This window comes from Cucurbita pepo, chromosome LG13 (assembly GCF_002806865.2).
Source record: "Cucurbita pepo subsp. pepo cultivar mu-cu-16 chromosome LG13, ASM280686v2, whole genome shotgun sequence".
In the NCBI taxonomy this organism is placed as follows: Eukaryota; Viridiplantae; Streptophyta; class Magnoliopsida; order Cucurbitales; family Cucurbitaceae; genus Cucurbita; species Cucurbita pepo.
Window position 1 is genome coordinate 1245104 of NC_036650.1, and position 13751 is coordinate 1258854.

At 36.7% G+C, this 13751-nt stretch overlaps 2 protein-coding genes across 4 annotated transcripts; one reads left to right on the forward strand and one right to left on the reverse strand.

Annotated features, from left to right (window-relative positions):
- Nucleotides 1-1895: 1895 nt before the first annotated feature.
- LOC111808218 (tetraspanin-10-like) lies at nt 1896-6660 on the reverse strand. Its single transcript, XM_023694065.1, has 11 exons — nt 6380-6660; nt 5571-5683; nt 5441-5495; nt 5304-5359; nt 4056-4103; nt 3814-3862; nt 3660-3743; nt 3502-3569; nt 2966-3091; nt 2797-2872; nt 1896-2216 (listed from the first exon to the last, which is right to left on the reverse strand). Exons 1-11 carry the CDS (start codon nt 6431-6433, stop codon nt 2151-2153), a joined length of 795 nt encoding a protein of 264 aa, XP_023549833.1. The 5' UTR covers nt 6434-6660; the 3' UTR covers nt 1896-2150.
- Nucleotides 6661-8138: 1478 nt separating this feature from the next.
- Nucleotides 8139-13182, forward strand: LOC111809114 (probable DEAD-box ATP-dependent RNA helicase 48). 3 transcript variants are annotated; one of them, XR_002817174.1, is made up of 11 exons: nt 8139-9202; nt 9290-9396; nt 9597-9652; nt 9733-9957; nt 10581-10787; nt 10874-10960; nt 11131-11226; nt 11332-11547; nt 11822-12004; nt 12207-12576; nt 12916-13182. XR_002817174.1 is itself a non-coding variant. In XM_023695466.1 (10 exons), exons 1-10 carry the CDS (start codon nt 8169-8171, stop codon nt 12435-12437), a joined length of 2442 nt encoding a protein of 813 aa, XP_023551234.1. In that variant the 5' UTR covers nt 8139-8168; the 3' UTR covers nt 12438-12842. The 3 variants fall into 3 exon arrangements, 2 of the variants coding, with proteins under 2 accessions (XP_023551234.1, XP_023551235.1); XM_023695466.1 differs by lacking the exon at nt 12916-13182 and having other exon boundaries at nt 12207-12842; XM_023695467.1 differs by lacking the exons at nt 12207-12576; nt 12916-13182 and having other exon boundaries at nt 11332-11512; nt 11822-11933.
- Nucleotides 13183-13751: the final 569 nt, after the last annotated feature.

Genomic DNA, 13751 nt, shown 5'->3' on the forward strand with positions numbered 1-13751 from the left:
GAATTGTAAACTTTTCAAACCTAAATAATATTTTACCTAATCAACCCGTTGATTCTGATTGTTTGTGTCATTTATTCAAATTTTTATTTTTAATAAACTAAAATGTTAGTAAAATATCTATTTATTTATTTTAAAATATTTAATTAAGATTTGTAATCTAATTTCAATATATATTTTGAAAATTATAAAATTACATAAATATGTATATATAATTATATCGTAAGAAAAAATGTATTTTTGTTAAATTAACAATAAATTCAATTTGATTAAATTCAACGTAACTATTGAACCACTCAATCCATAAAAATTTCATCTATTTAAACCTAACTAACCCAACCCAACTCAAATAAGTTCATGATCCAACCTATATCGTATAGGTTGGGTTGAGTTGATCGGATTTTTTCGATTTTTTTGAAAATCTCTATACAAACGAAAACGAGATGTTCGTATAAAATAGATTCCACCTATATTAAATAGAATAATTTGTGAGCTAAATCTCCTCATTCTTCGTCTATCACCCGTTCGATAGAGCTGAATTATGAATTACATTAATATCGAAATAATGTAGAGTCAACATTTTTGTTGAACACAGATGATTCCATAGCCATTTAATTAGGTCTAGACAGAATCTTGTTACATCCATTTATTTACATTAATGGCACAAATTAATTGCAATATTGCTATGGACAAAATTACCATTAATGGTTATTTCTTACTTATATATATATATATATATATATATATATATATATATATATTAAAAATCAAAATTAACTTATTTATTAAAAAAAAAAACTAATTAAATTATTGATTAATTATGAATAAATAGAAACTTTATTAGTTGGGTTGGTGAACCACCTAAAATTAATTTGATTTGAATCAAAATAATCCTGATTTATCATTAATTAAAAGATAGGTTTATTTTTTTCTTTTCCTTTTTGTTAATTAAACTTATAAATAATATTTAGTTTTATTATTTATTTTTTTGAAAATATTTTTAAAATCTAACCCAAATTATCGAGAATCAAAAAATAGTTTTTGGATTTTTTTTCCTAAAAATATAATAAAAATGGTGAAAAACAAACGTAAATTTCAAAATAATAATAATAAAAAAATCATAAATATTTATTTAAAAATTGGGTATGGACACTTGTCCCACAGCCTCAAACATAAATGGCAATATTTAATACTATAATTTCAACAAAAATAAAAAATAAAAAATACGAGGTTTAATATGTCGACAGTTATTATGCCAACCGATAAATATTTAATAATAATTCAGTAATTATTTATTATCTATATAGAAATACTTATTAGGAAAAAATTCATTAATAACTGTCAGTTTACTATTTTACATATATTTCTAATTAATACTCATTAAATTTTTTTTAATGTATTTTTAAAATAAACATTCCTTAAATTGGTTAGGAATTTTTTTTTAGTATAAATACAATTTTCATTATCTAAATTAGTCGATGTTATATATATATATATATATATATATATATATTTGTACAGAAAAAGAGCCAGAGTGTAAATTTGAAAGTGTATAAGGACCATTTTGCAATAATAGCCCATAGAGGCCCAATTATTGGGTATTTGGTCAGAGGGGTGTCTAATGGAGCTTGGTAGATCGATATGAACATCATGAGTTGACCCGTTACAAAATCTCTTGTTGCATATATTTTCTTCTTGATCCCTTCTTCCATAACCCGAGCTTGGAGAGAGAAGAGATAAGAGTGTCCTATGAATGCATTGCTAATATGCCGGGTAGCAATAATCTTTAGGAAATGAGTTTTGCTATAAAGAACTACATTTTCTTGTGTCGGGTAGCATGTCGATCAAGAGATGGATTATACAGCCGCTAAACAATGATCGGTGACGTTTTTGGAGCATTTTGTGCAAAATAATGATTCATAGTCGAAATACTGTTCGATACGAGATCGAATATTAGTCACTGTACTGGTTTTAGAACAAACTTTTTACGTACAAAGATGGCTGGCTGGCTGGCTGTGCATATATTACACAGCGATGGCAGCAGCACTGAATGCTAGAGATTTCTACTTCCAAAGGGTATCACTTACATGGCACAAGAGGACTATGGTTTGTTTTGATGTTTAAGTAGTCTGTCGAGCACAACTGCTGTCCCGCTAACCTTTAGAGCGGTTTCTGGCAGCTTTTCGTCTAGCACAACATCCGACTAAGTAGATAATCAACTGGCAATGCAAGTAAGAGTTGAGAAATTGTGAGATCCCACGTTGGTTGGGGAGAAGAACGAAACATTCTTTATAAGGATGAAAAATCTCTCCATAGTAGGCGTGTTTTAAAAACCGTGAGGGAAAACCCAAAAAGGACAATATCTACTCGTGGTTGACTTTGACCGTTACAAATGGTACCAGAGCCAGATACTAAGCGATGTGCCAACGAGGAGGCTGAGCCCGGAAGGGGGTGGACACGAGGCAATGTACCCGCAAGGACGTTGGGCTCCAAAGGAGGTAGATTGAGGGTCTCACGTCGATTAGATAAGGAAACGAGTGCCAGCGAAAATGCTAGGCCCCGAAAAGGGTTGAATTGTGAGATCCCACATCGACTAGGGAGGAGAACGAAGCATTCTTTATAAGGGTGTGAAAACCTCTCCCTAGCAGACGCGTTTTAAAAACATTGAGGAGAAGCCTGAAAGAGCCTAAAAAGGACAATATCTGCTAGCGGTGCGCTTGGATGTTACAGAAATAAAGGGAAGAAACTGAAAAGACCCGACAGTGTTAGCAGGATTTTAAAGAGTTGAAAGAGTCTTACCAAGACAACAAATAGAACGACGTTGAAGATCGCAACCAATCGCCATTCGGTTTTCATGTACTGTGCAACTCCGGCCCTGAATGATCAGATTAAACAATCAAATAATGATGAAAATTTCCACAGAAATGGCGGCGGGGCGAACGGAACAACAAGGTTACGAGATATTTACTTGCACGAGTCGCAATCGTAACACTTGACTGCCTTCGAATTCTTGTACAGTTTGCAGTCATGGTTTGAATCAACAGGATGAAAGCTCAAATCATAGTATGATGCATTTACAGCAGGATAACCACATCTATAATATCATGACAGCAAAAAGACAATGGATTTAGTTTCTTTTTGTAACCGCCCGAGCCCATCGCTAGCAGAAACTGTCCTCTTTCGGCTTTCCCTTTCAGGCTTTTCCTCAAAGTTTTTAAAACACGTCTCCTAGGGAGAGGTTTCCACACCCTTATAAAAAATGCACTCGTTCCTCTCTCCAATCAATGTGGGATCTCACAATCCACCCCCTTTAGGGCCAGCGTCCTCGCTGACCAGGCGGTGGATCTCATCGATTGGAGAGAGGAACGAGTGCATTCTTTACAAGGGCGTGGAAATCTCTCCCTAGTAGACGTGTTCTAAAAGCCTAGAGAGAGAAGCCTGAAAGGGAAAGCCCAAAGAGAACAATATCTACTAACAGTAAGCTTGGATGAAGTTTACACCTACTCTGATGGGGGTCTGCAACAACCCGCTTCGATTGGTGTAAGCTTTGATAACTTATACTGCTTGAGAGTCTGAAATTGTCAAACAAAACGACTATCGTGAGGAAGAGACGATAGAAAAATCACTCTTTTACTCAAATCGACCGAGCTTGAAACAAGAACCTTGTATCGTTTCGAAAGATTGTTGCAGTCCTCGGATTTAACGAGACAGCTTCTCAAATGCATCCAGTTATCAGTATTATTAAGCTGTAACAGGTGAGCTAAGATTAAGATAAATAATGATGTCTTTCTGTCTCTCTATGCAAAATGAACTCACCTGTTTTAGAAACCATGTACTATAGTCTTGTAGTTGATACTCCTTATACCTCATAAAGGGGAAGAGAAGGGGGGGGAAAACATCAGTCCATAGAAACGGTAGCTTATCGACTCAACGAGTACCGAACTTCGAGAATCATGAGAGTCATGGCCATTCCCATTTCCATTCTTTCGATTTCGGTATCCTCGAGACAAAATGACTTCTAATGAACCTTTTTTTGAATGAGTTGAGTATATCCTCACCTCAAGCCAGCAACGGAATGTCCCGATCCGTTATTTGTAACAATGAACCTAAAAGAAAGTCGAGTCATTACATACCGACAACAAAGCTTGATATGTGTTACTAGCTACAAGATGGCAACAACTATGGATGTCCACTTTGATATTTCCTTTTATATCTCGAAGGGGCTCATGTGAAGATAACAAAGAAAGTTGAGTACTTCTGGTGAGATCCCACGTCGGTTGGAGAGGAGAATGAAACATTCCTTATAAGGGTGTGGAAAGCTCTCCATAACAGACGCGTTTTAAAACCGTGAGGCTGACGACGATACGTAACGGGTCAAAGCGGACAATATCTGCTAGTAGTGGACTTGGACTGTTACAAATGGCATTAGAGTAGGCACCGAGCGGTATGCCAGCGAGGACGCTGGGCCTCTAAGGGGGTGAATTGTGAGATCTCACATTGGTTGGAGAGAAGAACGAAACATTCCTTATAAGAGTGTGGAAAACTCTCCCTAACAGACTCGTTTTAAAACCGTGAGACTAATGGCGATACGTAACGGGCCAAAGCTGACAATATCTGTTAGCAGTGGACTTGAACTGTTACAAATGGTATCAAATTAGGTACTGAGCAGTGTGCCAGCGGGGACGCTGGCCCCAAGAGGGTGAATTGTGAGATCTCACATTGGTTGGAGAGAAGAACGAAACATTCCTTATAAGGGTGTGGAAAACTCTCCCTAACAGACGTGTTTTAAAACCATGAGACTGATGGCGATACGTAACAAGTCAAAGCGGACAATATCTGTTAGCAGTGGGTTTGAGTTGTTACACTTCTCATATAATGACCTTTGATATTAATTAGAGGGTTTGATTGTTGAGCCTTTGCCCACATGACTTGAAATCCAAGACGTGTTCATGTGAGCTACAAATCGACCACATAACGTACGAAAGTTACTTTCGAGGGCTTGTTAGAAAAGTACTTGCTGAATCTTCTAATTTGCCAATAAACTCAAAAACCGACACAGACAGAGTAAATATTTAAGGATTGACTGACCCTCTCGTAGCCCGTATAAATAACGATGCACAAGCACATCGAAAAGCCTCGGGAAGTGCTTTGAAGATCTCGTTTGGCAAGACCGTGAGACAAGAACACTAAAGAACAAGTAGTAAATTCTACACACATCTAAGTAGGAGATGTGAGGAAGCAACATAGTTTCAAGACAATAAATTTTAGGAACATGTGACAAAAGAACATTAGAAAAATATACTTACGCCAGCACGGTAAACACGAGAATCGCCACCAACGTAACACACAACATGATCAGATACTATGAGCAGAAGGTCAAGGTCGAACGAAAGTCAAGAAAACTAACATCAACTATTCAGATAAACGTTCGTTAAAAGGATACGATCCAAAGCAATATCGAATTGTTCTTAAGAGCACCCAAGAAACCAACTATGGACCTGAATCAAAGGTATTAATAACAACAAGATTGGATGATGGAATCAGATTAAACTCCTTAAAGATATAGAACTTACACCACGAAGATGAATCCACCGAGTCCCATAACAGGAAGCGTTAGAGATTTTCGACAACCGTCGTGGTTGGTGCCCATCCATATCCCAAATATTATGACAAGAACAGCCAGAAGCTGTAAAATGTACACACACAGTGATTCAATAGCCATCAATCTTGCCATCATCAAGTATAACAGTCAAAGCCCACCGTTTGCAGATATTGTCTCTTTGGGCTTTCCCTCCCGGGCTTCCCTTAAGGGTTTTAAAACGCATCTTTCAGAGATACGCAACCTAGACGCGTTTAGACACGTTTAAAAATCTAAAGAGAAAGCTCAAAGAAGACAATATCTGCTAGCGGTGGGATTGAGCCGTGTGTGACGGTTGTTCTTGATGGAGTATGGCTTATATCTGTGTTTTCTGTAAATTAAAAAACATCATTATAATATCTTTGATCCATGATCTTGGGAAGATGTCTTGTCTTCTTTTCTCTTGAATCTTGGTGTTTATAAGCTTAGTTTTCAAAAATCAAGAGCAAAAAACCAAATGGACATCAAACCAAACATAAACAACCATTCAAAGCAATGTCAAAGACAACCCAACAAGTACCTTAAAAAAAATGAAAAACTAAACGATGAAACTCAGCGAACATATACAAGAAACCTCAACAAACACACTGGAAACAACATAAACAGAACCCATTACACGACATTCAAACTAAATCCAAAGACATGGGAGCCAAAAAAAACAGAACAAAAGCCCACAAAACAATGGAACATAAAACATCATCTTAGAAAGAAACCAAAAATAAAATCAAGAGAAATCAAGCATACCATGGTGAGAAAATTGATCCATCTGATGATAAAGATGCTAGTTCCCATTCCCATTTTGCCCTTCTTCCCTTGAACCTCCTTAACCCCAAAGCCACACCCAGAAACAGAGAGAAACAGGGCCAAAAAGGGCAAAATATAAAAAAGAGAAAGAATGGAGTTTCTTCAGAGCTTAGCTGAGGAAGTGGCACTTGCACTGCAAGCAAAGAGAAGCGGCTAGAGTGAGGTGGTGGGGTGGAGTAGGGATAATGAAATAAGGGCAAGGGCATTTTCGTCAAAGGAAAAAAAAAAGTGTCACATGGCTCCATGAATGACCCCCTGGTGGTGTTTTACAGACAGACAGACAGAACACAATCCGACAAGACACTCATAAACCTGAACGCCGTGATTAAGGATTTAAATTTGAGGTAAATCAAATTATGAAGCTAACTAATCTTAATCTCTTTATTTCCCATCTGGGTTCGATCTTTTTTAAACACTTTTGAAAGTTAAAAGAGTAGTTTTGAANGTATTGTTCTTGGTCTTTGTTGGTCAGCAGTTTGCCATAAAAAGTTGGAATCTTTACAGTTGTCTGCATAAAAATGTTCCCTTTGGTTCTTGATCGATCCTTTGTGTTCCATAAAGAGTTGAACCATAACATTACTTTGAATTGGATTTTAAGATTAAATAAAAAAATGTATTATAGTTTCTTCAATAATTTCAAACCAAATTTTGTTTATCAAAATTTTAAATCCATGAAGAACAATGATGTGATGTCACATCACACCTTTCCTTTCAAATTTTGATTTTATTTCTAGTATTTAAAATTCAACATTTAATCATTTATATATTTTTATTTAATTGTATGATCTATTTTTGTATGTTTTTTACTCTATTCAATTCTCAATAAATGTCCGTATTTAGTTGTCTTTAATTTTATGACAATGTTGAACTATGTTAATATGTTACCATTTTCGCTTGTTGTTTTTTTTTTTAAATAATTATAAATTGATTTGGGTTTGTTTGTGAACTTTTAATATATTTTATATGAATAATTATAAATTGTGGATAAATAAAACTTTTAAAAAAAATTGCAACCCAACCTGAACCCAACCCGAAAAGAGAGGATTGGGTTGGGTTGTGAAAAGTTTCGGGTTGGGTTGATTAACCAATCCAACCGAGTCAAAAAAAAATCTCTCAACCCAACCCAACTACAGACCATTGTACACTCCTTGAGTATAATATCCATATTTCAAATAGCATTCCAACAATAAAACACACAAAATTATACAAGTTCAAACAATCGAGGTGCTCGATCATCATTTGGACCATAAAAAAATGCATAATTATATACTTCTTTACGCCTTAAAATAGAACTATTGAAATGGAAGTGTCGAATTTATTTTTCATTGAAAGATTAAAGAAAAAAAAAATGTTCTCAACAATCACATCAGGACTGCAATAAGGTCCCACGTCGATTACAGTAAAGCCATGAACGTTTATGTTGAGAGAGTAAACAATATTATACTTCGAAAATTTTGAAATCATTTAAAAATAATATATAAATCTTTAATATATTTTTTAAAAATTTAATTAAAGCATTATTTCACATTCATTATTTAAATTTCTCTCCTAATAAAATAAAATAATATTCCTTTTTTACTTTCTCTACTCTGACAATGGGCTTAGAAATGGGCCTGGGCTTGAATTGATTCGGCCCAAAATACTGCGTGTCTTCTTCCTCTGGCCTCCCTCTTGTTAAACCCTAAACCCCTCAGCTACTTTCCTCTAAAAATTGTTTCTCGCCGGAACCATGACCTCGTCGGTTCTTCTAGAGCGTCATCGGGCCTTTTCGAGCCTTCTATGCAAGTTCATATTCTCGCGCTCTATGGGCGGTGGTCCTCGGACCTTCCCCGGAGGCATTAACAAGTGGCAATGGAAGCGAATGCATGAGAAACGGGCTAAAGAGAAGGAGAAAAGGCTTCTCGAACAGGAGAAGCAGCTCTACCAGGCTCGAGTTCGTTCTGAAATACGCTCCAAGCTTGCTGGTGATTACGAAATTTCGAAGAATTCGGACCCTTCTACCAGTTACTCCCCAATGAGCCCTAGTGAGCATATTCATGCTCTAGCTAATAGGTTCATGAAAGAAGGAGCGATTGATTTGTGGAATGAAGATGATGGTCCATTGAAGACTCCGATACCGAGGCCGCAATTGCACGGAGGATTACGACGGATTGCATCGAATGATCGGGGTGGATTTATTAGATCGCCTATTGATGTCAAGAAGTTGTTAACGGAGAAACAGGATGGATTAGAAGGGCCTCAGAATATGGGATTGGGAAAGTTGAACGGCGATAATTTGAAGGGGAGGAGCTATTCAGTGCAAACTCGAAGGAGCTTCCGCAGAAATGAGAGCTCATCGAGTGACGATGACACGGGGTTTAACTCAGGTGTCGATTCAGTAAAACCTTTTGTGCATAAGTTAGCACGTAGCTCTGATAAAAATGTGAAATCAAGAAATCTTAACAGTGTTAGCAATGACAGGAAGGCTGTAGCTCAGGGGAAGATGAAATTTTGGAGAAAAGGGAGTTCGTCAAGCGATGATGATTCGGAAGAAGAAATGGATAATGTGGATAAGGATTTGAGAAGTTGGAAGGATTTGAGAACTGGGAGTAGTGCTTCCTTGGGGAAGTTTGATCTGAAAAAGAGGAGGGTACCTCCAAAACCATATGGTGAAGAAAGTGATTTTGCTGAGCAAGTTCAGCTGCTTAGACATGAACTCAGCAAGAAGAATGCAGCTGAAGACGAAGGTGATAAGAACAAGGAGACAATTTTCACTCAGAAAAGGTACTCATAGCGGCTTCCCACACTATTGGGAATCAATTTTTTTTGTGAATCTATACACGCATTGATTCTTTATCTTGTTTTCATCAGATTTGACGAGTGTGGCCTATCTCCGCTGACAGTCAAAGCACTTTCTTCCGCTGGATATGTCCGAATGACTCGTGTACAAGAGGCTACTCTATCTCTTTGCCTTGAGGGTATGAAATCCATCTAAGGTTTATCTTTTTATTACTAATTTTATTGGAACTGGAAGCTTGGAACTCGTTTTTCTGCTTGCTTTGAACCCATTTCTTCTAAATTTCATGATTGTTCATCTCCAATGACTATTGGTTAACCCAGGGTGGATCTAAAGCTTCCTAATCGTTGTTTAAACTAGTTATGGTTTTGATTATTGCAGGGAAGGACACCTTGGTTAAGTCAAAAACTGGCAGTGGAAAGAGCGTTGCTTTTCTGGTACATGTCTATTTCTTCTTAAAACTTAATGTTTAGTGTATTAGGATGTGTGTTTCAACTTTGTTACTGAACATAAACAGCTTCCTGCCATTGAAGCAGTTTTGAAGGCTGCATGTAGCAGCAGTAATCAAAGGGTGCCTCCAATTTCTGTTCTGATTCTCTGCCCCACCAGGGAACTTGCTAGTCAAATTGCTGCAGAAGCAATTGCTCTGCTAAAGTACCATGATGGTATAGGAGTGCAAACGTTAGTTGGAGGCACTCGATTCAAAGATGATCAGAAACGGCTAGAATCAGTTCCCAGCCAGGTTCGACTCCTATGCTATGCCTGTTTAGTGATGTTTATTTTTGTAGTTCCTTCTTTTTCTTGGATAATGTCTATTAGGAAAAAGAGAAAAAGAAAAAAATAAGACCTTTTTTTGTGAGATCCCACATCGGTTGGAGAGAAGAACGAAACATTCTTTATAAGGGTGTGGAAACCTCTCCCTAGCAGACGCGTTTTAAAACCTTGAGTGGAAACTCGGAAGAGAAAGCCCAAGAGGACAATATCTGCTAGCGGTGGGCTTGGGCTGTTACAAATGGTATTAGAGCTAGACACTGGGCGATGTGCCAGCAAGGAGGCTGAACCCCGAAGAGGGGTCGACACCAGGTGGTGTCAGCAAGGACGTTGGGCCCCGAAGGGGATGGATTGTGAGATCCCACATCGGCTGGAGAGGAGAACAAAGTATTTTTTATAAGGATGTGGAAATCTCTCCCTAGCAGACGTGTTTTAGAATCTTAAGGGAAAGCCTGGAAGGGAAAGCCAAAGAGACGCCCAAAGAGATATCTACTAGTGGTGTGCTTGAGCCGTTACATTTTTAAATTCCTGACTTTGACGAACAGTTTTTTAATTGTAATCAATTGTTTGTTCTCATTTCACGCTCCTTTACAGATTATAGTTGCTACTCCTGGTAGATTGCTTGACCATGTTGAGAATAGGTCTGGCTTGTCTGTGCGACTGATGGGATTGACAATGCTTATTCTTGATGAAGCTGACCTGTTACTGGACTTGGGATTTCGAAAGGACATTGAGAAAATTGTTGACTGCTTGCCCCGCCGAAGGCAGTCCCTGATGTTCTCTGCAACTGTTCCAAGGGAGGTGAGGTCATTTTCTCTTCTTTATACAAGTTTGGGAAGAAGTCATCTTTGTTTTAAATCTCTCCATGAATCTTGGTGGACTTGCAGGTCCGGCGAATATCTCAGCTAGTTTTGAAAAGGGAACATGTCTTTGTTGATACTGTGGGCCTTGGTTGTGTGGAAACTCCTACTCAGGTAAACAAGATAACATCACTTGAAACTTCCTTTCTTCGAGCGTTTCTTTTTTCTTTTTAAGAAACTAAAAATCATCTAGCGTTTTTTTTTTTTTTTTTTTTTTTTTTTTTTTTTTTTTTTTTTTTTTTTTTTTTTTTTTTTNGAAAAAAACTTAATTTTCCCGTATGCAGGTCAGGCAGTCGTGTCTTATAGCACCACATGAATCTCATTTTCAAATTGTATGCAATCTTTTGAAGGAACATATCTCGTGCACTCCCGAATACAAGGTCGATCGAATAGTTTATATTTGCCTCCTTCTCTCTTTCTATTTCTATGACATGCTTGTATTCATCTACTTATAGAGGTTAGACTGACCTCTTACTTTCACTCAGGTTATAGTTTTCTGTACAACAGGGATGGTAACATCACTCTTCTACATGCTTTTCCGGGAAATGAAAATGAACGTCAGAGAGATGCACGCCAGGAAGCCTCAACTTTATCGAACACGTATCTCAGATGAATTCAAACTGTCAAAACGGCTCATTCTTGTTACATCTGATGTTTCATCTCGTGGTATGAATTACCCTGACGTTACCTTGGTCATACAGGTACAATGAAGAACTGATGATAAATTATTTTGGTTTTCTTGCTTGCATGAACGGCTTTTCCATAACTTTTGGATTAGTTGTACATTACTAAGTGTCTCTTTTACTTTGAAATTCCTGAGAACCATATGCCATATGAACGACTTTTCCCTGTAGTAATCGTTTACTTAGTAGGGTCTATTCCATCATTACTGCAGAAAAGAGCTATTATATACCTTATTGAAGCTTATCTTCTTAATTATTTCCAGCAAAAGCTCATAATTATGGGAACATGCAGGTGGGCATACCATTTGACAGGGAGCAATATATACATCGTCTTGGACGAACAGGACGTGAAGGCAAAGAAGGTCAAGGTATCTTGTTGATTGCACCATGGGAGGAATATTTCCTGGATGCGTTAAAAGATCTGCCTCTTGAAAGATGCGCTCTGCCCCAGTTGGATTCAGGCTTAAAGCTAAAGGTTTTTGTTTAAAGCAATCAATATCGTTTTTCATCTTAGCTTTGGTAGATTACATCAGTTAGTGAAAATTCATCAAGTCTTTAAAATAGAAGAAGATGACATTCAAGTTTTGGAGTCTCATAAGGAAATATAAACATGAACCATGAACAAAAACTCGTGCACGTTCATGTCGGATATATGATATGAATGGTTGTTCTTGCAGGTAGAGGAATCAATGGCAAAGATTGATACCTCCATCAAAGAAGGTGCATATCATGCATGGCTAGGTTATTACAACTCAATCAGAGAAATTGGCAGGGATAAAACTACTCTGGTTGAGCTTGGCAAACAATTCTCCGAGTCAATTGGTCTTCAAAAGCCACCTGCTCTTTTCAGGAAGACAGCCCTAAAGATGGGTTTGAAAGATATACCCGGCATAAAAATTCGGAAGTAGTTTTTGCACGGTATGAACATCAATTTCGTGTTCGTTTATCACACATAATCAGGAGAGGAATGAGAATATTTTTCAACACCCAAGGTACACATTCAAACAGAAGTGCAAGATCCAAGTCGTCTTGCCCATATACGTGCAGGTTCGTTTATCTTAATTATCGACGTGCTTCAAGTACTTTTTTTTACCTTGCCTTTATACTTCATAAAAGCATTTTTGCCATTTAATTTAGACAAGTAGCTGAAAACTGATGAGTAGTTGTTCCTTACTAACATAGAAGTTGAAGCTCTAATGTAAATCAATATAATTGAATCCCATAGCTACTTTGTGTATATTGTTCTTCTTTTCTACTCCAAACCTTTCTGTATTACTTAATGAAAAGTGCAAGAAATGGACTGCTTTAAACAAGCTGTAGATTCAAGAACTTTTTAGTACATCATATGCGCGGAGTATGAGATTTGAACATTTGTCTTCTTCGTAGGAATGTATATCAAGCTGAGTTGTCGTGCCACGTGACAGTTAACTATCTTAATGTGATTGATATCGACGTGTGAATGGATTGTTCGATTGATCTTGACGTGTGAATGGATTGTGTATGAACTCTTTAGATTTCCCATTGAATAACTCCTTTTGCCTTCATTTTCAATTCAAATATCAATATGTTTCGTTGTAATTTCTTGGTGAAGACCACCACATTTGGATTTTTATGTGCCTCAATTATTGGAACATATAAACATAGCTTAATCTATATCCTATGTCCTATCCTATCATATAGTATTATATGATTGTGACAAAAGGGTAAATACGACATTTCCAACTCCCACTTATCCTATATGCTATTGTATTTAATCAATTATCATTTTGTTAATACCCTCAAAGAGGATTTTTACACAAAAAGGGTAAAAATTCTTAATTTTTAAAAATAATTTTGGGGAAATTAAAAAGGTAAGGAAGAAATTGGAAATGAGAAAAATATTAGAAGGGAAAATGGAAGATAGTAAATTACTAAAGTACCCCTATAGATAGTATGATCTCTTCAAATTACTTACGAAAGATGTTGCGTGTGGGGTTTGGTAGGAAGGATTCTTCTTGTAATTTTGTATTTATTTTATATTATATTGTGTTTAATTCCAAAAAAGATAATTTATTAAATGTTTGAATAAAAATGAAAAATATATAATGGATTTTATTTAAATGTACAAGAAAGCCGTGAGAATAAAATCCCATTGTTTATAATTAATAATAATAATAAAGACAAAGACCTAATTTCAAACCCCAATAGGGACTGTTAACCTCCCTTGTTTGGTGATGGTTGTC

Bases quoted from the DNA above. Each gene is read 5' to 3' on its own strand.
- LOC111809114 (XM_023695466.1), top strand. From the start codon at position 8,169: ATGACCTCGTCGGTTCTTCTAGAGCGTCATCGGGCCTTTTCGAGCCTT. The intron at 9,653-9,732 runs GTACATGTCTAT...GAACATAAACAG, and splicing joins GAAAGAGCGTTGCTTTTCTG to CTTCCTGCCATTGAAGCAGT. The intron at 10,961-11,130 runs GTAAACAAGATA...TCCCGTATGCAG, and splicing joins GTGTGGAAACTCCTACTCAG to GTCAGGCAGTCGTGTCTTAT.
- LOC111808218 (XM_023694065.1), bottom strand. From the start codon at position 6,433: ATGGGAATGGGAACTAGCATCTTTATCATCAGATGGATCAATTTTCTC. The intron at 5,684-6,379 runs GTATGCTTGATT...TACATTTTACAG, and splicing joins GGATCAATTTTCTCACCATG to CTTCTGGCTGTTCTTGTCAT. The intron at 5,496-5,570 runs GTAAGTTCTATA...CCTTTGATTCAG, and splicing joins GGTGGATTCATCTTCGTGGT to GTCCATAGTTGGTTTCTTGG.